The following is a 25,587-nucleotide window of genomic DNA, read 5'->3' as shown; positions in this document are numbered from 1 at the left end:
AAGATGTGTTTGTGAAACCCTATGTCTTCCCCATATATTTGACCTCTGAAATTGAAGGATGACCTTGACCTTTACCTTTCACCACTCAAAATGTGCAGCTACGTGAGATACACTTGCATTTCAAATATCAAGTTGCTATCTTCAATATTGCAAAATTTATGGCCAATGTTAAAGTTTGACGCAAACAAACCAACAAACCAACAGACAGGGCAAAAACAATATGTCCCCCAGTATAAACTGAGGGACATAAAAATTACAATTTTTAACAAAATTACAAGACATATGGAACATCTTTTATCAATAAATATTTAACATGGTCTGAAGTTTCTGTGGTTTATTAGCTGTTTTCTTTAATTACAAACAGATAACGCAGATGGCACCACTCTTTGTTATGAGTATTATGAATGAAATCAAATTTAATGTTTGAGTCTCATGTTCAGGAAACTTAAATGCTACATAAAAATGCCATCAAAATCTGACAAATAATTTGTCTGTAACAAATATATATATATTTTATTTTATATTATATTTTATATTGTATATACAAATATATACAATTTTGTAATAGATATATATATATATATATTTCTATTACAAAATTGTAAGTTAAATAACAACTTAAATAGTCTAGTAACATATAACATCAAAGGTAAACAATTATCATGTTGTTGTTATTTGTTTCACACTAAAGATGGAATTGAAAACATCTAAAAAATCTTTTATTTTCTTACAGGCCTTGTCAAACATGTATTCCTCACATGTACGATGTTAAAGTGGAAAATATGCAATTCTTCTACACACACTCCAACACACACTTCTGAATAGATGAATGGTGAAATATGAAATCAAGACAACACATCAAAGAATGATAGTTAATAATGCTTGTGTAATGATCATACCTTATTTACAATGTTTATGAACCTGTATGCTGCACAAGGTATAAGCTTTGTAATAGGACATAAGTAAAACGCCCAAAGCTGGCATTGGATTGAAAAGTTCAAAGTGATCATGACAACTCCTAGTCCTTTGTAATCGTCACACAGGTCACATAGAATGTTGGTACAAAAACAGAAATAAATAATATAAATAGTTGTTTGTGTGTAACTGATCACAGGCAAACGGGGGTGCTTATTTATTGAAATTCAATTACACATAAACACTCGGCTGCTCAAAGCACATCTTGAATTCTAGTAAAAATCAACTTTGTAAATAAACGGTGATTGTTATATGATATTCCCTCACCATACCCAGAATTGCATACTTTCTTTAGCATTTTACACAAAGCACCATCAACATCCCCACAGACTTCATGTTACCCGAACCACCACTTCAACCTTCCTCAGTACGTTGGCCTGAACATCAAACCAAATTTTCCTACACCACGAATCATTCCGCCCCCTCCACGACAACCATATCTGATCCCCGGGGGTACGCCCCTAGAGCTCATACCCCTTCCTGCACTTCCTCCACGACTGCTGAACCCTTCCCCACCGCCACCTGCACTGCCTGATCGGGGTGAGGGGCCTCTACCCACAGGACGACCATCTTTAGGCTTCTTTTCTTCTATGTTAAGTCGCTGGTTATTGTACGTGATAAACTGTGGATCAAATTTTATACTTATTATACATTTTTATATAACTAAGCACTAGTAATGTTATATACATATAAAAATCCCTTAACAAAATTCTACTTTTTTCTTACAATTAAAAGTGTTTTTAAGCCAAACAAACAAAATACAGAGACTAAGTTGTTTCTGGAGATGAAACAACTTATATTTTCCCTTTCACAAGCTAACTAGCTGGGCAAATTGTTTATTATTGGCCTAAAAGATTTCAAACTTGCAAATCTAGCAAAGAGAAGCTGACAAATAGGCAGAATAATAAAGTTTCAACACCGCAGTCCAAGTGACAGCTAGATCCCCAGCCAATGTATTTTCTATCTTGAAGTGGTGACGTTGATTTTTAGCAAGCACATGCCTTTAGCACATCGTCCATATTACCTTTAAAACTCGGCCAAGTTTGATGAAAACACTTCATTGGGTAAAGGAGACTGGACAAAATAAAAGCGCCCAAGCTTTTGACCTTTCATTGAAATTGGACCTTCACCTTGAACCTGCGTGCCAAAGCCATGCCTTTTGCATTGTCTAATGTTTGAGACATTGTAGCCATGTGTCATTAAAATCATTCAATTATAAAAGTTCAGAAACAATCATGAAATAAGTGCATCAAAATTTCGGCCTTGAAGTATGACCTTGACCATAAGCAGGTGCAACTTACTCATGGCTACTGCACATCGTCTCAATTACCTTAAACATTTATTGAAGTTTACTCAAATAAATCCCCTAAACGCTTTGCGGCCAGAATTGAAAATATTAGTGATAAATAGTTATTGCAACAAGATCTAGTTGAACATTCAAAAAAATATATTACCTGCCCTTGAGAAGTTTTTGTAAGAATATTCTCCACTGGCTCACTGGTTTCAAAGATAACAAAACCATAGTTCTGCAAAGGAATAGAATGATTCAGTGAATTATGAAGATTGAATAGCAAAACATACCTTTTTTTAAACATGATTTAAGCTTACAGAAAAACACACAAATACTCTAGAATCCAACAATATATTGGATTTAAACTTTGTTTCTTAGATCTATCATTCGATGTGAGGCCATTCATACACAATTGTTTGTTTGGGTCTGTATGTACAAACCAATGCCAGAGCAATAGATTATCATCTTTTTCTAAATAAAAAATAACTAGATTAAAATACTGCTTTACCGGAATTTTTCCACTTGTTCCCTTCTGATTTATGCGGATTCCAACAACTGAGCCATGTGCTGAAAAACAATGATTTTTTAAGCACTGTTTTTGCTTATTATGATTATTGGTTGCTATATTGAAGATTTAAGCATTCAAATCAGCACTTTGGTTTCAACATTAAGCATTTATATTGCAAATGTGTAACAATGTTAGACATACTACTATGGTTTGAACTGATGGCATGGATTTATTACCACTTCACAGGTCAATCTCGGACAACCACAATCAGTAAACACATTATAGTATAAAACAATGAAGTCCATGCTTTCCTAATCTATATGACACAATAAATACAAAACAAATCTTGTGCTCATTCACAAACCTTCAAAAAATTCCATCAGTTCTTTTTCTGTGGCATTGTCTGGCAAGTTGCCAACGAACAACTGGTGACTGTCCGGGAAGCGATTACCACGCAGGTCCATAGTGCTGTCCCAATCCTCACTGCCTGTGCTGATGCGATCACGCCCCCAATCAGAACGATCGCGACAATGTCTAAACATAACAACACAACTAATTTAAAGTTTTATTTAAAGTTTTAAAATAAAACTGTTTATTATATTCATAATGGCAGTAACAAATATTACAGCTGTTTTAATCAAATTTAGGATCAGTAACATTGTCACCATCAGTTAAACAGACACCCATGATACTTAAGATACTATAAATTTATATGAACAAAGTGTGTTTACTTCAGAGAAATAAAGCTTACAATCATGACCAAATTTGTAGTCTATTACAAATTGAAAACTGCAAAATTGTCATCTAACACATATTACAATCATCATAGCAGTAAGAACTAGAGCTTTGTCACAAACGTAACTTAAAATACCCCTGCACCACTTTGTCATAGGTAGGATCAAAAGGTCTTGTATGTTTACATTCCATAGCCATGACATATTTCAAGTTACAATTCAATCGCTTAAAAAATATGGAAGTGGTTCACTACACCAACATTTGATATACTTTGAAGACAGGCAGAGTTACACACCCACTGATAATGCCATCCAGAAGACTTGCTTTATCCCCCCTATGCATTGTTTGTGGGGTATAAAAACTATTTTTAAAAAGGTGTTTTAATACAATACTTAGCTCAGTAAAATGTCTTCATCAGTTAAACAAGAAGGCATATGACAGAAGGCAACTGTCACATCACTTGTTATCTGCCGCAAATTACAAACATCATTGCTTAAGAGATTATTCTCAAATTCATTAATATATACATTTATGCAGTAAAGACTGCACATTTACTTCTTATATCATACTTGTACAACAGAAGTGTAACAAAATAAATATGGCAACATCACCGTTTAAAGGATACACAAAAAGATATGAAAACCATTTTCGATGTACGCAAAGTACAAAGTTGATAAAATTAGAATGTTCAGCTCAGTACAATGTCATCATCATTTAGACAATAAGGCATATGACAGAATGCAACTGTCACCTAACTTGTCATCTGACTCAAATTACAAACATCATTGCTGTAATAACAAGAGCTTTGTCACAAATATTACTAAATATACCCCCGCACCACTCTGTCATAGGCATGGGCAAAAATTGCGTCTTCTATTTGTACTCTGTCCATAGTGATAATATATTTCAAGTTTCAAACCAAGCAACTCACTGACTGACAGAGTGACTCCAATATATATCAGCTCTCAAACTTTATTTGAGGGGTTGAAAATCTACAAATAGTAATACAATGGTTCTTATTAGATTCTTAGCTCAGTAATGTTGTCATCAGTTAAACAAGTAGGCAAATGACAGCAGGCTACTGTGTTACCTTACTTGCCATCTGACGCAAATTACAAACATGATTGCTTAGGGGAATATAATCAAATTCAATTACTGGTATATAATACTGTAGTGTTCTACTCATTGTGTACAACTATGAGTGTTACAGTTAAATCGTGTTCACAACGGCTTAGTAAATCTAAGATATAAAAAAAACTGGCTAACAAATTATGCGTAGTATTTCCACTGATCCTTTTGAACAGACCTACAGATTGTTTCCAATATAGCTAGCGATATTAAAAGTCTTCAATATATTAGACTGTTAAAGGCAGATCAATTCACACAAAAACATTAATATAATACATGCAGATTACGTTTAAATAGTTACTTTTTAGGCTAGACTGTTAGTAAAACTCTCAAGTATAAAGATATGAACCATTTAAAAGTTATAACATTCAAAACCACGCACTCGAAAGAATTTTAAGTTGTTTCTGTTTTAAAATGACGTGGAAGTGGTTCCAATAAAAAAACTGAGCGAGACTGACTCGGAGCAAAAAATCGGCTCCTTATATACCTTGAGATGGGATTGACCAAAAATCTGGGGCAAAAAGTGGTCAAAAGGTGGTCATTTACCAACTATTGGCCAATGACCAAGAATACATGGGCAAAAGTGGTCAGTGACGAAATAACTGGTCAATGACGTCATTACGACTTAACTACATTGCCCACAATTAGAACGTCAACTTGACAACTGACTGAGTAAAACAGACACATGGCAGCAATCTTGGACGTTACATAAGAATTAAACATGAGGGCAATTAAATTATGACAATTTACAAGAGCGGTGCATAATACCATGAAACGACGTTGGCTTTTTCTATTCATAGCCGATAACCTTGACTTCAAACAATTCAACTGTTTTGAACAGGAAGTAAGATGGCTGACAGCAGACAAAAATATGATTTCAAGCAAATGAGTTTTTTTACGATTGCCAATGGATAAAGGCTTCATAAGTGGAAGCACTTTGATTTTAAAGCCAATATTAAGGTTTTAGCATGACACGGACTGCAGACGAGCTGGCTATGACAATACCTTGGGTTTTCTCCGAAAACAGCCCATCTTAAAAACTGCAAAACTACCACTAATATAATATTAGTGTATCCCGATATAAAAAGTTATATGGCAACATAATCTTTAAAAGGATACACACAAAGATATGAATACTACAATGAACACTTAGTTCACTTATCAATGCCTTGACAATACACATGTACCTTGGGCCTCTCTGTTCCTTCTGTGTTGGACTTGCATTCTGTTTCACCACTTCCCGTGTCCTGAAGCCTGGCGCAGGCTTTGACTGAGCTGCAGGTTGACCAGGCATTTGAGACACATGGGCTGCACTGGTGGTGTTCCTACTGGCCAACGCAGCCCACGAGAATGGCTTCCTTTGAGGCTCCTCTGATAAATATGGTCGTACTTCATTAGCATGGGAGAAAGTACAAACTCTTGTTACACAAGTTTATGTGGTACAAAAACGGTCAGAATTATCAACATCAGTCTTTTCCATTGTTGATACATTTTTAAAACACATCAATCATGTACAGTTTCGTGCATATTTTCTGCACCTAATAGCAACAGCAAGCATCTTCAATCAAAAAGACAACCAATTCAACTTCTAATGTAAGCAAAGACAATCATATTTTAATCATTTTTAGTTTAAATGTGTGAAAAATATTCAAACAAAACAGCATTTGATCGATATTATTTTTTAAGGATAAGAATTTTTTCTTGTCTTCAACTCTTGCTTAATTAGAAAAACATGATAATCATACAAATATTGTAAAGCAAAACAACGGAAAAAATATATAATTGTACTGTAATCATACAAATTTATTTCACAGAACCCTGCTAATGTATAAAGATACTCCCTATCTGACAATGATTACCATGGATGTGATGTGGCTCCTCCTCCAGATGCACAGTTTCCAGTTTGGGTTCCTCCTTGTGGACCACCGTGTCATAGGGGGCCACATCCTCTTTCACATCAACAACTTCCTCAGGCTCAGACTTGGGGCTGGATGGTGTCTCCACCTGCTCCTCTTCAAGAAGACCCGTGCCATTGCTGCAATATCAATATGTTAAATTCTGGAAGTGGAAATACTTATGCCGGTCCTGCCCAATACAGGTAAGTGGAAGAAATATGTAAAGGATATATTGTAAAATAATAGTGTTCTATCTAGGCCTTTTTGAAGAGCTGCACTGTCATTTTAAAGATAATGAACAAAACAATAATAGCAAACATAGTTCCTTTTTTGACATTGACTTTATATAAGATATAACTTCAAATGACATGTGCAGACTAGCATCACAACATATCCGCATAAATGACACAATGAGAGTGTTACTTTTTTGTTGTATATTCTGGCTATATCTTTGCTGGACAATTGTATAAATTCAATCCAATTAACATTTGCAGCAAAGTCATACATATATGCACATTTGGCTTCATAAAAACATTAATGTTATTACCTTAGAGGAGCATGGTTGCCATAGAACTGTTGGTTATCCTGGATAAGCTCAGTCTGGGCACCACCATCCAATATCTCACCCACTATCACACCCTCAGAATCTGTAAGAAATCGGTACATATGTCCAAGCACTGAGTGAAATTACCAGCCTTGAAGACTAAAGCATTGTGACAGAACTAGAAAGAAAACCATAAATAGATTTCAATAAGTATGATTCAATTGTAATGTGAAATTTGGAATTTTCTGGAACTGTGTAAAATCCTAATACATATAATTATTCATTAATGATTTCTATTATACATCCATGTATACATATATTTTTGTAATACATATTTGAAATGCATCCAAATGGTTTTCTTGAATGTTAGTGATGATAAACATTACATTTGCCAATCTTTTGTCTGATTTTGTGCAAAACTATTAATTTTTAAGTTAAACCTAAAAAAGTAATAGTCAACTAAAATAAGGAAAAGGCAAAACAGACCTAAATTTTGGTTCCAATAATGTCATGAAAACCCACTATTTTTCCCCATTTTCAGAGTGGGACGGGGTACCTGAGGAATTGGAAAAATTGCGTTGTTTTGACTTAAATTGGAAAATTAGTGTGTTTTTTTTGCTAACATTACTTTAAAATTAAGAATAAAAGTGATTTCAATAATGCATTTTACTAGGGTTTAAATTATACATGTAGATCTTGATAAGAGATGAACAAAATCAGTGGTTTTTTATGGCGATTCCGGGGCCGATACTCGTCCCCATTCCCCTCAAAAAAGAGTATATATTTTTCCCCGATTTTGTAGAAAAAAATCCCCTCCAGAATAATTTTTTTTATTTTTTTATTTTTTTTTTTTAGAAAGAACTCTCTTATGAAAAATATTCATTTCATTACAACTAACAAAGTATATAACAAATTAATAATATTATATGATTTTGAATTATTATAAAGAGTTACATTAAATTAGTATTTCCCAAATCAGTGTACTTTTCATATGAATTTCATGCTTTTCCCAAAATGGCCAGGAAAATATTTGATGATAAAAAACATTTTAATTTGGTCCATTTTATTGATAAAAAAATGCCAACATTTGCCATTTTATCGATTAGAAAGTCCCAATTAGACTCAAAATGGCTAGGAAAACTGAGACTGTGCATGAAGGCTTAACTGTCTGAAACTAATGTTGAAAAAATCATTGGTATATAGTGCATGAAGGCTTAACTGTCTGAAACTAATGTTGAAAAAATCATTGGTATATATTTTAGAAAAAGGACAAAGAAATTCAGCTGTGAATATTACATTCATATATACATGTGTATTCATATAATAAATTTCAGAAAATATAAAAGAGTGAATTTTTAATTTTTCCCTTTTCCTAAAAAACAACGCGTTTTTCCCCTTTGGACAGGCCCCGCCACCATTCCCCTATTTGTGAGAAAAAACACTGAAAATGTTAAGACTTAACAAGATGTGTATGTGAAACACTATGTCCCCCCCATATATTTGACCTTTAACCTTGAATGATGACCTTGATCTTTCACCACTCAAGATGTGCAGCTCCATGAGATACACATGCATGCCAAATATCAAGTTGCTATCTTCAATATTGCAAATGTTATGGCCAATGTTAAAGTTTGACGCAAACCAAAAAACCAACCAACAAACAGACAGGGCAAAAACAATTATGTCTGCCAGTATAGACTCACTGGGGGACAAAAAAAAATATTTTGTGGAGTAATTCATTAAAGGGCCTTTTCACATATTTTGGCATCTATTGAAGTTTGTCATTAAATGCTTTATAGTGTGATATGTGCTCATCGCTGCGTATATACATGTTCCAACTCTATCCATTACCCAATAATCCAGTAAAATCATGATTTTTATTTACACGAACATAGAAAATATTGATGATATGCGCCATGACAGAAGAATTCGTATTGAACGTGCGTAAATCATGTATAATTATGTGTGAGCATTGAGCACTATTCATAGTATGTGTTATGTAATAATGATATATTTCATATTGAATGTATTTTCATATTGCATGTATTTACATATAAAAAGTGTTTCCATCATTAATTAACTTGCTTCATTGTAAAATGTAATTATAAAGATGAATAACGCATTTATTCTTCCTTCTTGTGACATTTACATCTTTCAATATGCGGTATTTAAAAAATGGCTGTATAAATCACGGGCGCTCTGCATTAGCTATTACCCCCTGCAAACTTGCAATAACATTTTCTAGAATCGATCTGGCTACCTAAAAATTTGTTTCACACATGCATAATTTGGTTTGACAGTCATCTCACAATGTTATTACACATCTAATAAATTTCAGAATTAAACTTAACACTTACATAAATATATCTCTCCAAATCGAATATGTTGCAAGTATCAGCTTTCAAACTATTATCCGTATTGTTTTCACTTTCGAATTGAAATCAAAAACAGGACAGCCCCACCTTATTAACAAATGAGAGCACAGCTGTGTTTAAAACTGTTTCCGCGTCAAACATGGTGCACAGACAGTGAATATATTCCGTATAATAGATTTGGAGGGATATTTATGTAATGAGGATTTTGGGGAGGGGGTAACAGCTGGGGGGAGGAGGGGTAACAGCCAATGCCAAGAGCCTGTGGTATAACTCGCCGAGTAATTTTAACATTTTTAAGTGTTTAGTAAATTGCTTGTAATATCTTCTTACTGCTTTGTTATGAATTAAAATGCGTCGAGAGACAATAAAATACAAACCTATCTCTGCACATTGCTGATCGTAATTCATTTGAAAAATTGGGTTCTCCATTCCAAGAAGTGCCTGCAGTTCCCATGAAAACGACAGTGAAATGTTTGTTGGAACTGGTGCATTTCTTTGCGAATCAATAAGTGTTTCAATAGCGTTGTGTTGTTCTTTGGTCTTCTGAGAAAATATGTACTTTTGCTCAGGTGTACCGTGTTCTAGAATAGCAGAATACATCGGTAATATCTGATCTATTCGTTCTTTTATTTTTGTAGCGGCTGTATGTTTTTTGTCAAGTTGCATAGTCACTTTGGCCTTAAATTGATTTGTCTCAGTAAACATCTTCTGTTGAGCTTCTTCTAAAAGTTTAACAATACGGTCTATAATCTTTTTTCCTTCATTGTATACATTTGCGATGGATTCATTCAATTCACCCCCTGACTTCTCACAGTCAGCTATCATAGAAGCAGCTTCAGATTCTATTTTTATCAATGCGTGTTTAATTGCCTGAAACTCCGGTTCATTTTTCAATGACACGCTCGCTATTTCCTCAACATTGTCACATTTCCGGTGCGTGAATGTACACGTGCTGCAGCACAGCTTCGATTGGTCTTCACAGTAAAATTCTATTGCCTTGCCGTGCTCCTCACAAACGTCCATATCTTTCATATCAACCATCACTACGGCTGAACCCATGTCCTGAATATTGACTATGTCATGCCTCCCAGGTTTGTATTTTGTGTGTGGTCTACTGCACTCATCACAAAGTATCTCCTTACAAACCTTGCAGAAAACTGTTGCTTTTGTTGATGAGCCGTCTCTGCTACACGGCTCACATGATCGTATGACAACACTTGGTTCGATGGCATCGCTTGAATTGAATTGGTTGGAAAGGATCTGTCCACCTGTTGCCATTATACTTAAAATTTGGGCATAAATTTATTATTCTTCTTTCGATTTCAAAAATCAGAATTTTGCGAATTTTCTCCAGTTAAGGACATATCACTTTCTGAAATGGTCAGATGAGGGTGGGGTAATGTTAAAGAATATTTCCTTTTATAAGGAAATATTCTTTAACATTACCCCACCGGGTTATGGAGGTTTCGGTAAATGACAAGTTCGGTAAATTGATTAATATAGTAAATGCCGTGGAGGTTTCGGTAAATTGGTATAAATAGGGATTATCGCACCTTTTGTCGATAAGCGTGTACATTAATTGAGTTGTTTGGCACTAATTAAATTATCTGTTTAAATGTACGGAGTTGATTTTATCAATTTAGATATGTTTGCAAAGTGTTAATATTAATTATCCAGGCTTGCAACCTATTAATATTCTAATCAAGGGAGGTAGCCTAAATTATATATTAAAAGTTTATCTTTAGGTCATGATCGTTTTGTATTTTATATATGTTTCTAAACAATTAGTTGATAAAAACCTTAATTAAAGCGTATCAGATAAAAAAAATAACAATGTGGCTCTTAAAAGAGGTGGCCTCCACGTGGCAAGAGCTGGGCAACATATTCAGTATTTTGTCATTTTTATCGGTTTCAATTATGTGTATCTCTTCGCTTAACTCAACGTTCAATGGCAGCGCACTTAACATAATTATAAAACATAACGCGTATCATTATATTACTTTTTATTAATTACGTACACGTATTAGATTTTATATATTGTTTTTTTCTTGTGTTTTTCTCAACCAGAAAGAAATAATAAAACATGTAATATAAAATTCAACATTTGGCTCTTACAAGAGGTGGCCTCCACGTGGCAAGAGCTTTGGTTTTATATTCATTATGTTGGCAAACTACCCCATGTTTATATATTGAGAAATTGAGTGTTTATCGGTGGTCTAAAATACTATTGCGCTTTATATTTAAACTGAAATCATTTTTATTAAATCATTTTTTACAAGAAACTTTTTTAAATAGCATTAAACTTAATTGAAGATCTTACATTGATTCCGCCATAAATCATTATTTATTATTACTATTATGTTATTTAAATAAAAGCACCAATTATAAAAAAACAACAGTATTGCGTTATTTAAATCGTAAATTTACCTACAATATCCTAACAGAATTCGTTTTTCAGAGGTAGCTCATTCATTTCCCTTAATTCTTTACCGTAGGCATAGCATTAATTACTCAACTCAAAATTTATCCACAGTTTGCAAATAAATTCCCCTAATGTTATTGTAAGCCAATAATAGGTGTCATTAACACCTCGTTGTATGTATACCACCTCTATAAAAACCAATTTACCGAATCCTCCACGGCATTTACTATATAAATCAATTTACCGAACTTGTCATTTAGGTTATATTACACTAATTCCGATTCCCATAGGGTCCCATTATAAAACTGACAACTTTCACAGCATTTTTCTTGCCTTTCCGACGTATCAATTTTTCCGAACCTGGTATCATTTTAAAGATGGATCTGTCATCTTCCAATAATTGCAATCAAAAACATACCGTCTCGCAACTTCTAAGAAAGTAAATCGCTGTCGAATGAACCCACCGTAGAAAAACGCGTTTCGGAATCCTAATTTCGACAAAAGCCCCACACAATAGAAAACACACCCTCAAAAGTTCATCTTTTAAGTTAGCTTCCAATCCAAGGCATCAAAGTACTCCAGACACATACAGGATATTACAAATAACCACAAAAGACATGTCTCACATTGTTAAATGGCTTATATTCAAGAAGAGAAAAGGAACTCTTTAGAAATAGGCACTACTTTCGAATGGACCACGGAGGGATACACAATGATTTAGTGTAATGTAACCTTTAAGGGAACTCAACTTTGTCCCATCTTTTTCAAACTTTCTCCACATGAGATTTCAACTATTTCCACAATGAATATGCAATTTCAGTGCATTCGGATGGGGGTAAAGGCCTTAAAATGGCCATTTAAAGCGGTGACTAAATTGGCCGCAGTCAAGTCGGAATGCATGATTTTTAGTCTAAGTGACGACAGCTGATTTTGTGTCTCCAATTATTGTTACGCGTAACTTTTATGGCAAAAACTGGTATCATTGCATGCGAAATTCACCAATATATCAGCAAAAGGCCCAAATAAATGTATTGATTGTGAATCAGTATACTTTTCTTGATGAAATAGGAGACTTTTTTTAAATTTTAAGCACTTTTTTCAATAAAAAACTCACTGACAGCATATAAAATCATGTTTTTTAAGAAAATTATTATTAAAAGCTTCACTTACAATCTAAACATACACATTGCAATTACAAAAATTAATGCTATTATGATGAGAGGCATAATTTGCAGCTTTCAAGCCGATACAAGCCGGCTACCCAAAATTAACACTTAAAAAGGCGCAAATCGCTCCTTCAACAGCTTACGACACAAAGTGACACTTAATGCGCATCCAGATAGTCTCTCTCATATAAATAAGTCCTGTTAGCGACATTTTATTAAGTATTCTCTTTAAAATCCAGTGTTGAAAGCGTAAGTTTTGCAAAAATGCCCACAGTCACCATGCAAAAGAGCACGTTTGCTAAGGAATTCCTACGCGAGTGGCCACACTAATGTCGTGGCAGGAAAGTCATTTGGGTGTGATTCCTCTGTAGTTCAGTGTACATTCATTCCACTACCTGGGGATGACTATCAGGATCAATTTTCCCAGCTTGGTGTAGTGTTGACCTTTCAGGATGTTGATGGATCGTCCACAAGCGCTGCACCACTGCGGCCTCTGTTCAGGACACAGAGTCGGATTGAGGTGTACACAAACCCGCAGTCAGGCAAGGATCATCCAGACCTTTAATAAAATAAAATGTTTAGGCCCCTGAAACTGGCAATTATGTTCAACACTGAGATAAGGAAACACATAGAGGAGACATCATGCCATGGCTTTCTCATTATCGACACGGCAAACTCGAGCAGCTGGGGACTTGGCTCTAAACAAAAACAGGTATGCTCCATCAATGTGAGCAAGATGGCATGTCAGAGTTAAAAAGGGCAAACAAACATACAAAAGAGATATAAAGGAAATTAGAAATTAAATGCCAGAAGTAATTTTAAGTATTGTTTTTCTGTCTGCAAGGGTTGCTGTGGAAAATAGTGCTTAACGCATAGTTTGGCCTGTAGGGATTCTGCTAGCAAGAACAAATGGAAGTCATATCTGCCCGCGAACTGTAAGCTTGAGATAACCATATCTGATGAAGTACTGCTTTGAGAATGCATTCTGATTGTACTTGAACCAGATCGCATTGACAGCACAAGGCTTCAGACCCCCCAAAAGTGTGAGGCTTTCAATAGTGCTTACCTGATACCAGACCGCATTGCCCAAGACAGTGACTTTCTCCCGGAACTGCACAGGCTGCATCCGCAGCACAATCCTTAAGCTCAATCATGGTCTGGCTGACTCTGAAATAGTGAAATCTGAATTTACAGATGCTCATTTGTCTAAAGGTTATGAGTTTATTGCCTATCTTATTAAAAGCAAACACAATGACATGCTTAAGAAGACATGTGCATTTCTGAAAAGACATACAGCTGCCCGATACTTGACTAGGAAAAGGCGCTATGGTCTTCACTCTTAAATTCATTACTCTAAGGGCTTAACAGAACAAAAGCCAGATCTTACAGCTAAATGGCCCCACATACAGCTAAATATACTTTATAGGTTGAAAATAAAGTTATTTGTCTGAAGAACTAGTGCTATTAACTCATCAGCTATGTTGCTCCACTGGCCGCAATTCTGTAAACATAGTGTATTTATGGAAATACCTAGTCTACCACCTGCTGCGCACCACTACATCCACTGTAAATACACAGCTAAGTTAGTACTTTAACGAACAAACTGAAATTCATGTGTTAATTAAACAATCAGTATGATGACTCACATTGAAATCATGTCCAGTGCACCAGTCAGAGCAAGACAGCTAGCGGATTGTTAACCAACTACGGCTCAAGGACAAACGGTCAGGCCTACAAACAAAGAGAAAAATGGCATAAATGGGCTGCATGCATGTAATTTGGCATATTTTTCATCTTGCTCTCCACCTGAAACTTCAATCTATGGACATAATAATATTTACATTTAAGATTTGTTGGAAATGTTACCCTTACTTGTCCATACCAGGTCCCCCACCCATCCGGAACAGTCCAAAACCACCTAAAACATCCATTTGGACCAAAATATTGACATCTCTCATCTATTTTAGCACCCAAATCATCAAAACATTCATTAAAATTCATTTTCTACTTGTCTCGCTTGCAGACGAATCCATGTGACCTTGACATTGCAGTAAATGTGCTTTTTAAAGGTTATATTACACTAATTCCGATTCCCATAGGGTCCCATTATAAAACTGACAACTTTCACAGCATTTTTCTTGCCTTTCCGACGTATCAATTTTTCCGAACCTGGTATCATTTTAAAGATGGATCTGTCATCTTCCAATAATTGCAATCAAAAACATACCGTCTCGCAACTTCTAAGAAAGTAAATCGCTGTCGAATGAACCCACCGTAGAAAAACGCGTTTCGGAATCCTAATTTCGACAAAAGCCCCACACAATAGAAAACACACCCTCAAAAGTTCATCTTTTAAGTTAGCTTCCAATCCAAGGCATCAAAGTACTCCAGACACATACAGGATATTACAAATAACCACAAAAGACATGTCTCACATTGTTAAATGGCTTATATTCAAGAAGAGAAAAGGAACTCTTTAGAAATAGGCACTACTTTCGAATGGACCACGGAGGGATACACAATGATTTAGTGTAATGTAACCTTTACCGAAACCTCCAGCACCCACCCCACCCACTTCTGACCATTTCAGAAAGTGAAATGTCCTTAATCAGCAACACAATGATGTGACCGAATACTTTTGTCATTTCAAGAAAACATCATTGCATTAAGTAAACACAATTGTTCCATCTGATCAGCGATATTAAAAAGCGTTTACTTCTCTTATTTGTTTAATTGTGATTCGATGTTTACATCGCAAATATTTCACATTGCGTGCGCAGTGATTTCCCTTGGAACTCAGTAAACCATGTGTCAGGTTAGGAAGCTAGTCAAAACGGCCCCAGCCAAAACGGCCCCTAGTCAAAAATAGTCAAAACGGCCCCACTTTGGTCAAAACGGTACCAAAGACAGTTTTTAAGTTGGTCAAAACGGCCCCATTGTGTAACAAAGAACTTTGTTCAATATTGTATTTATTTGAAGATATGCATGTTGAATAATCAAACATAACAATTGTTGTTAAACAATAATAAGTATCAAATAGTTTATAAATATCAAGACTAGATACATATTGCCGCATCAAGAATACGTTTAATACAGAACAATATCTGGACATAATTACAATTTAAACTCTGTAAGCTGAATGTCGTAAAAAGTGAATATCATTTCTTATTAATATGCACAATTTACAAAGATATACGAAAACATATTAACATTTTATTTAATAATACATAAACAGTCCATTATTTATAGTCTCGTTTAAAAGTATTTGTTAATTTTGGCAACAAAGTTATAATCAATATGTTAATGTTTTGCATTAAGCACCCTTTATGGAAAACGTCCAAAAACTCACTACGGAGACCTTATATTCCGTCGAAATAGATTTGATCATTACAAACAACAGTTAACGAAATAATTCGTCAAGACAAGATACATATTACCGCATCAAGAAACCGTTTAATACAGAATAATTTAATTAAATATTGTCATATGAACGTCGTAATAAATGAATATTATTTCTTATTAATATGCTCAATATACAAAGATATAAGACATAACCAAAACACATATGTAGAGCTGTACATTTATTGAAAATCTAAATATCAACTGATATAATTGATATTCGCTTACCTAAATTGCATGTTCGGTGTTGCCATCTCTCACAAAGGTCGCATGAAATTCCCTGTTGACGCGGTCGAACTGATAAATCACACTCAATACACTTATCCTCTATTGCACAATTATACACTCAAATATATCCGTATAGACACAAATAGATCATAACAATGAACTACATGCTCTTTCGCCGATATTTATATGATCGGGAAATAATTGATTTAAAGATTATTATTAACACGTATGCAGATTATGCTCAACAGTTTGCTTTAAACAATACATCTAAAGCACCTTTAATTCCTTTTAAGTTAACTTCAGTTACGACTTCAAATAAGATCACAAGTAATCAATAACCTTTTGATTGTTATAAAACTGTGATATAATTATAGTATATTTACAATTAGTCTAATTTCTCAAAGATATATAATTTATTGTCATAATTTACTTATGCTCATTCTCGCCGGCAAACAAATTATTTTCAATTAAAAACCGACGCAATCAGTTATTTGTGATATAGTTAAACAATTTAGAATTATTATATAATAAGGCGCAATCAATATTTGTATGATATGTTTGTATGTTCGTAAAATAAACTAAATCCTTTAAAGTTCTAATTGCAGACTAAGAAAATAACAGAAGTACATTTCATATAAAAAATTTCTTCTGGTTTCGATTTCGTTTTGACTATCTTTGGGGCCATTTTGACTAAATGTGGGGCCGTTTTGACTATCTGTGGGGCCGTTTTGACTAAATGTGGGGCTGTTTTGACCAAATGTGGGGCCGTTTTGACCAACTTAAAAACTATCTTTGGGGCCGTTTTGACCAAAGTGGGGCCGTTTTGACCAAATTTGGGGCCGTTTTGACCAAGTTTTCGGACATTTTGACTAGGGGTCGTTTTGACTTGGGGCCGTTTTGACTGTTAACCTCAGGTTACATGCAAGTAAAACTTTTCAAATATTGCTGAAACGTTATTCAACGGAAATGGTTATTTTTTATTAAACATAAAGTACCATTCAATTATATTCAAGTCATTTTTTTAAGTCGGTGCATATATGTCAATATAAACATTAGCTATGTATAGCTATTTACCGACATATCATAACAACATAACATGTAACAATTAAACAAGCATATGCGAGAGTCAATGAGAATAAATAAATAAATGACTATAAAACATCGTAGTATCATATACTGAAATGAAAGATCAAAGGTGGGTTTAAAACAAATAACATAAATACATTGTATGATTAAAAATGTGTGTTGTACCTGCTGATCTTGACTTATAAATGTCTAAAAGCTGCTTAAAAGCAAATGGGTAAAAACCGAGTGAGAAATATGGGCACAAAGGTGCGACAGATACAAAATTGATTTAAAAAAACTGCTATTCCCTCAGATCAGATCTGCGAGGAAATGATCAGTAGCTACATCACAAAGCACATACATGAATGAATACATAGTATGTATACCCAGACTCATCCTAAATGTGAGTGAGTGTACATATCCTCAATAGCATACATGCATATAGTGATTAAGTTTTAAAGCTAAGTATAAAAGGCACAATAAAAGACAAAGCATATAACAAAAAAAGAATGAACTAATCTAGCAGATTGCATAGGAAATGCAAAAAAGCAAGGTGGAATAAATAGTCTATATACACAGATTCATCTTAGATATAATGTGAGTGTGTGTACAAATCCTCAATAGCATACATGCACATATAGGGGTTGAGTTATAAAGCTAAGTTTAAAAGGCAAAATAAAAGACAAAGCATATAACAAAACAATAATGAACTAATCTAGCACAATAATGAACAAAGCATATAGCAAAACAATAATGAACTAATCTAGCAGATTACATAGGATATGCAAAAAGCAAGGTAGAAGCAAATCGGATGCTGAATATATAAGCAGGGTGTATGAAGTATTACTATTACTAAGAATGGTTAGAACAAAAAGTACAGGTACAACTCTCTCCGCTCCATGAGCTAATCAGGCTTTTAAACTGATTGAAATTACTTTCATCCCTCAAGTGTTGAGGGAGCTTATTCCATAGTTTGGCAGCATAGGAGCGGAAGGAGTTAGTGCCATAACCAGTGGTTCTCACCTTTGGTATATCAGCTGTCCCAGTGTACCTAAAATAGTAATTTTGTTTTTTTCATATTAAGAAGATCATGTAAGTATGTTGGACCTTGTTTATTTAAAATCTAAAAAGCTTTAAGTGCCATAGTCCTTATCCTTCTTATTTTAAGGGAGGGCATTTTAGAGCGAGATAGAAGGGTTTGATAGTCAGAATTGTTATCGCTGTAAATGAAACGCAGGGCCATTTCCTGTACCTTTTCAATCTTTTTGGTATTAACCTCCCCACAAAAGTGCCAAGTAAGAGGGCAGTAATTAAAATTTGACATGATGAAAGAATGATATATACTTAATTTTCCTTCCTAATCTACATAGATATTTCCCAATTCGTTTGAGGACATTAAGTTGTTTTGAAGCCTTTTTACATATATTTGAAACATGTATGTCAAATTTAAGTTTGAAATCAATAGTGACGCCTAGGAGTACCACATTGTCATCACATTGAATTCTGATATCATCAAAGTTAAAAGTTAGCAATTGCCTGGAACTTATCAGGATTAGTTTTCATTTTATTGTTCTGAAACCAATTTATAAGAGACATGCTATCTTCTTCTAGCGTTTTTACCACATTTTTGACATCAGAATCCGCATGAGACAGTGTGTTATCGTTTTCATAATTGTACAAACTACTATTATTTACAAAATGAAAAATGTTATTGATGAAGATGTTGAAAAAGACAGGTCCTAATATGGAGCCCTGTGGTACACCCTTATATATTTCTTTAAAATCACTAGTTAGAGGACCTATTTTGACACATTGCTTTCTGTTGCTTAAGTAGCTATGTATTAAGTTTAAAGCGGATTCAGATAGACCATAAAATTTCAATTTGAGTAAAAGTAAATCGTATGGCAGACAGTCGAACGCCTTAGATAAATCCATTTAAACTGCAGCAACAAATTTGTTTTGGTCACATGCAAGTTTCCAGTCTTCAATTATTTTAAGTAGAGTGCTCTGGCAACTTTATCTGTTTGTAAAGGCATTATTCATACAAATGAATAATTTTCTAACACAACACTGTTCAAACTTGAATATCTCATTTATGAGTTAAAGATTATGATCCAACATTTTAGATGTGATCATTTGACTACATTCTGCGCAAGCTGGCGAAAAACGAAAAAAAACATCCATCCGTGACGATCGGACGTCTAAAAAAATGTATGGCTCAATATGAATATTTAGGAGCGCAACCGCACATTTTGGTATTCTGAAGGCTAAATGCAAGTGTATTGGAGACTTTTCTAACGCAACGCTGTTCAAACTTGAATATCTCACGAGTAATTTTTTTTAATTTAAAATCGTACATGTGATCATTTGACTACATTCGGTGCAAGCTAACAAAAAAATCATTCATCCGTGACGCTTTAGCACGTGGGGTATTCTCCAAAATGCGCGGTTGCGCATCTGAATATTCATGTGAGCCAGTATATTTTTTTAATTATTGTTATGTATTCTTGGTGAAATAACTAACCTCAAATGTTGACATTGAAAAACATTTAGAATAATATCGCGTTTCACCATTTCCACGTGCAAAAGGATGAAACCATATATACCCCCACGTGCTAAAGCGTCCAAGCGAAACCAATAAATGATTGTATCGTGAGCTTGCCCAGAATGTAGTCTCATTATCATTTGTATTGTTTATGCCCCCGGTAGGGTGGCATATAGCAGTTGAACTGTCCGTCAGTCTGTGCGTCCGTCCGAAAACTTTAACATTGGCCATAACTTTTGCAATATTAAAGATAGCAACTTGATATTTGGCATGCATGTGTATCTCATGGAGCTGCACATTTTGAGTGGTGAAAGGTCAAGGTCATCCTTCAAGGTCAAAGGTCAAATATATGGCTTCAAAGTGGCGTAATAGGGGCATTAAGTTTCTGACAAACACATCTCTTGTTTAAAGCTATTTTTCAAGAAATAAGCTGAAGTAGTGTAGACTGAACTAAGAATAATTCAAACTATTATAAATTGACCCAGCACTTTACATAAAGGAATTTACATTTTACCCATTCTATTAGAGCTTTTATTTATTAACAATTATTAATGCTTGATTTAAAATGATATTTTGCCTTCTGCAAAGATCTTTGATACAATGTACTTTTGTTTGAAATGATGGGAATAACTTAAAATTAAATTGAAATTAATTGAGTAAAGATGTTTTAACCAAAATTTTAAGCCTTACTTACATGTAAAAGTGAATTGAAATAACGCTGAATTACATTAAAATTAAGAAAGTAACAATTTTTACAACTAAAAATTAGGTAAAAACAATGCAACTTATGTTTGATGTGTACTTAAGCACCTGATTGTCCTTGCAAGAGTGTCATATTAAATAAACATCAAAGACCACAAAAATAACTGACTCCAAGTGGGAAACCAATTACATCTTAGATTGTCAAATAATTGTCATGTGGAGCATGGTAGTGTCTTTTTGTGAATTCAAAGCAGAATAACTTGGTGGTATAAAAAATAACTTTTCTTTAAATATACCAAGTGTTTTGGCTTTTTTTTGTGCATTACAAACTTAGTTGTCAATTCCCAGCCAATTTGTCTAGGAGCAGCTCACCGCTTTTCAGCATTACAGCTCTGTATTTGTAAGGAACTCCCGAATTTGTGAAATGTCCCATCTGAGTACAGTTAGTAAGACGAAGATAAGCGACTTTTTTATTTTAGTCACTGGAGTCAACATTTTCACGTGACAAGAAATTCTACCATAAACCAGAACGGGTGACTATACCAGAGTTACCATTTGAAACCAGCCTCGCAAGCCTTGTCATCATCATTCAGCCAGCCTGTAAACACACTCCAAGATGGCTTAGCAGTCCAGCAAAGATAGACACCTTTGACATACTACAAGAGAACACACATGACAAAGCAGAAGGTGGAAAATTAGGTATTATTGTAAAACTGTTGTATCTGATGTAGCAATCTATTAAGGAACAGTTATTATTAAATTTTGTTTGATTGGAGAAGCCTTGTTCATCAAAAGCCTTTATATGACAGGGTTTCTTTTGGTCGAAATTTGGTTCCTTCCCAGTATCAAACAAAGTGACCACACTCCACAGATGTTGGGCGCGTGGTCAAGCCACTAAAAAAACTCATTTTGCCATACAACAAGAGTTTTAATCACTTTGCCCCCCCGCAAAAAAAAATAATCTGGTATAATATATATTATATCAGAATTTATTTTTGTCAAAGTGATGAAAAAAATTGTTTTATGACATATTGATAGTGAATATAACATCATATTAAAAATCTAACTAAACGACTGGTCACAACTAGTAAAATTCACACCTCAAATGTTGCAAAAACGTATGAAAAATAATATGAAATTAATCAGTGTTCAGTTAAATTTAAAAGTTTATAATTTTGTCTTCAATCCCATATTTGCTGCAAACAGAATGCTATTAATATATTTATTCCTTCCATGTTTAAACTGTTCTTGGATTGATCTAGCAGATAGCACATGTTCTATTAAAAAATACAATTCATTGCAACCTTAACTAATATCTTTAATTTGAATGAACAGCTTTTACCATTATCAAACCTTTTCTTTTAACCCTTTCCACTCAAAAGCACATTTAAAATGGCTACATGCAACCAGAATAAAACCACAACAGGCTGCAAGTAACTCACAGTCTGTTCAGGTTTAATGCTGTGTGCTTTGATACTCAGTATGTAAGGGTTGGTAATGAAGACTTCGAAACGTGTTAAAGGGATCTTTTCACGCTTTGGTAAATTGACAAAATTGAAAAAAGTTGTTTCAGATTCGTAAGTTTTCGTTTTAGTTATGATATTTGTGAGGAAACAGTAATACTGAACATTAACCATGCTCTAATATAGCCATTATATGCATCTTTTGACGATTTTAAAACCTAAAAATTATAAAGCGTTGCAACGCGAAACGATTGAATAATTTGGAGAGTTCTGTTTTTGTCGTTAAATTTTGTGAAACTACGAAGATTATTTATATGAGGTATAAAATACGTCCAGAATGTGTACTCGGCGGAATAGCTCAGTAGGTTAAAGCGTTTTTACTTCAGGACTCTGGCAGGACTCCAGGGGTCACTGGTTCGAAACCTGCTCCGGGCAATGTTCTTTTCCTTTTTTTAAGTTTTTTCTTGATTTTTTACTGGAGCTTTTACGATCCAATGTTTACATTTATCAATATAAAGCATTTAATGAATAAATTAGAAAAATGCCAAAATATGTGAAAAGGCCCCTTTAAAGTGCCTATCCGAATGGTACAGTGTTAACGGGTTAGAAATGAAAGCTTTGAACTGTGTTTTAGTGCATATCCGAATAGTATAGTGTTAACGGGTTGGAAATGAAGGCTTTGAAATGTGTTTAAGAGAAAGTACATATTTGCGTGGTGCAGGGTTCTACTCTAATGATTGATGTTGCAGGAGCTGTCCTGGGAAGCACAGTTGACATGGGCTATTGATAAGGATTCCATGAAGCAGTTTACGATTGCTACAACATACAGGTTCATTTCAAGTTCATGCCCTGCTTTTATATATTTTATTATTCTTTATTTTATTCAATCTTCCTTTGTATATAAGAATAGGTGCGGACATAAGGCAGTGGCAAAGACGCTGAGGGGACCTGTAAATCAACTCTGACTTTCACAAAAATTTTATGTAATAAGTTAACAATATTACAAAATCTGTAATGCAATACAGTGAACTATATTGGAATATTGTTAAAGCCCTTGTATTGAGTTCAATTATTTGCGGTTTTGTGGTCAGCTGTGATCAACCTGCACAAGGTGAGCCTTTATGATTGACTTTTTCTGTCTTCTGTTGTTCATAAGCATGTTACTTTAAAATATTTTCCTCTATTTTACACAGGAATAATAAAACAGCTAAAATAGATACACAAAATAAAAAAATCTCTGAAGGGACAAACCTTGTACAGGACCACTATACTACGTTAGACCTCTTACCCTATCAGTTTTAGTCAAAACTTGCTTTGCCAAAGTAATCATATGATTTATGTAGACCTTTTATACAACTAAATAACCTGAAAAATATGTATTTTGAGTTTTTCAAAGTCTCTGAGCAAGACTTAAGAAATCAATAGCCAAGAAGTCCAGACATTTAATTTTTTTAAGTTAATGAAAGCCATGATATACTGTAAAATCATTTATATTTGTTCGCATGAAAATATATTGTTTTTCAAAGCATGACTTTTTCGTGTACACATTAATTCATGCATTCATTCAATTATGATTTTGTGTTTGTGTTAAATTCTGGGATCAGTCAACCCACAAAATCAATGAAACATGTCCCTGGAATAATAATGATTTATGTCCCTTGAATAATAATGATTAATGTCCCTTGAATAATAATGATTAATGTCCCTTGCATAATAATGAGTTATGTCCCTTGAATAATAATGATTTATGTCCCTTAAATAATAATGATTTAACAGTATACAACCTAAAATAAATGAACTGTGACGCTAAATGGATTTAACATCATCATGGTAACGCTAACTGCAGAACAACTAGAAAATCGAAGTCATATATGTTTCTTCTTTGTTATGACAAAACATTATTTAAGTTAATAGATCCACGACAAAAACACTACGATGGTGCATTTATAATTTTAGGTTGCCTAACTTAAAGCTGAAGAAAGGATTGTTTATAATGTCAACATGTTGCAACAAATCTTCATTCAAGAAAGGTGAAAGGCAAGTATAATACTATTTCTACATGTAGACATGAAAATAAAAATATAAAGAAAATGTTCCTTCCCATTAAATACAAACATACAAGTTTCTTTTATACCTAATAATAAAAAATGATATTTCTGCAGTGAAATAACAGCAGTGAAAATAAACAAATTGTTATTTTCACCGGTGAAAATAACACATTTTCGGAACTACTTTTTCTATTTTAAGATTATCATATCAAGATTTACTTCAAGATTTATATATTTTTTATGATCACGAGTGAATTAAAAACGATATTCCATCGAATACAACACATTTTATTTTTATTTAATGATTTTTTTCCACCGTTTGTTTACATTATAAAAGAGTTTAACCGGAGAATTTCGCTGGTATAATGACGTAATTTTGTGTATTGAAATGTATTAAGGCACGCCGCGGGAGAAAGGGTAACTTTTCAGCGAAAGGGAAACAGCTGTTAATTATTTTCTTGTAAAAGGGGCATAAAAGGAACAGAAAATGTGTTCATGTCAGTGTAACATCGTTTGTTATTTCATTTGTGATCATAGAAAACTAATACTTTCACGAATGGCGCATATATTTTCTATGATCACTCGTGAAATAACAAACGATCTTACACTGACATGAACAAATATCCTCTATATATGAATAAACACACATGCCATTAGGCACATACAAAAAGGTTGAAGTTTTAAACCACTTTAAGCTTATAATATTAATATTTTTCTTTTGAAATGTGTCTTCGAAGGGCGAAACAAAACTTATGTACATTGCTAGGATTTTTAAGATGACAAATTGTAAAAGGAAGGTTAACAAAAAAAATGTCCACGATATATTTCCGCTTGTTTTATTATCTATTCTGAATATATTTCAGCGTCTGTGTAACGTATACTATACAGCATAATCTTCATGAGTTTCTGTCGATTCGGTTGTCCTGGCAACCCCCATCTGCAGGTAGGAATTTTATGTTGTTGTTAATTTTAATATATCGAAACATGTAACGAAATAAAATATATAACCCAACATATCATGCGTATGCTTGAATAGTTAATGGTAATGTGTAACATGTAAACATAAAATGTGTGCTTTTTGTGACTTATTGAGCCTCA

At 34.0% G+C, this 25,587-nt stretch overlaps 1 protein-coding gene and 2 non-coding genes across 4 annotated transcripts; all 3 read right to left on the bottom strand.

The window, feature by feature from the left end:
• Positions 1–866: 866 nt before the first annotated feature.
• Positions 867–15,828, bottom strand: LOC127850538 (uncharacterized). 2 transcript variants are annotated; one of them, XM_052383653.1, is made up of 9 exons: positions 15,756–15,828; positions 9,829–10,823; positions 7,080–7,179; positions 6,497–6,672; positions 5,825–6,008; positions 3,139–3,308; positions 2,775–2,833; positions 2,430–2,501; positions 867–1,597 (listed from the first exon to the last, which is right to left on the bottom strand). In XM_052383653.1, the coding sequence occupies exons 2-9, from the start codon at positions 10,727–10,729 to the stop codon at positions 1,340–1,342; spliced, it is 1,920 nt and encodes a 639-aa protein (XP_052239613.1). In that variant the 5' UTR covers positions 10,730–10,823; positions 15,756–15,828; the 3' UTR covers positions 867–1,339. The 2 variants fall into 2 exon arrangements, with proteins under 2 accessions (XP_052239613.1, XP_052239614.1); XM_052383654.1 differs by having other exon boundaries at positions 9,829–10,764.
• LOC127851980 (small nucleolar RNA SNORD16) lies at positions 3,904–4,003 on the bottom strand. The gene has a single exon (XR_008036091.1). It is a non-coding gene; the product is annotated as a small nucleolar RNA SNORD16 (small nucleolar RNA).
• On the bottom strand, positions 4,200–4,299 carry LOC127851981 (small nucleolar RNA SNORD16). The gene has a single exon (XR_008036092.1). It is a non-coding gene; the product is annotated as a small nucleolar RNA SNORD16 (small nucleolar RNA).
• Positions 15,829–25,587: the final 9,759 nt, after the last annotated feature.

Source organism: Dreissena polymorpha, chromosome 11 (genome assembly GCF_020536995.1).
Source record: "Dreissena polymorpha isolate Duluth1 chromosome 11, UMN_Dpol_1.0, whole genome shotgun sequence".
Classification (NCBI taxonomy): Eukaryota; Metazoa; Mollusca; class Bivalvia; order Myida; family Dreissenidae; genus Dreissena; species Dreissena polymorpha.
Note: the sequence above shows the minus strand (reverse complement) of the source record. Positions and strands in the feature narration are given on the sequence as shown.

Excerpts from the sequence above, each read along its gene's own strand:
- LOC127850538 (XM_052383653.1), bottom strand. The coding sequence starts at position 10,729 with ATGGCAACAGGTGGACAGATCCTTTCCAACCAATTCAATTCAAGCGAT. Across the intron at positions 6,009-6,496 it reads GGAGCCACATCACATCCATG|AGGAGCCTCAAAGGAAGCCA; the intron begins GTAATCATTGTC and ends CATATTTATCAG. Across the intron at positions 2,502-2,774 it reads GAACAAGTGGAAAAATTCCG|AACTATGGTTTTGTTATCTT; the intron begins GTAAAGCAGTAT and ends ATTCCTTTGCAG.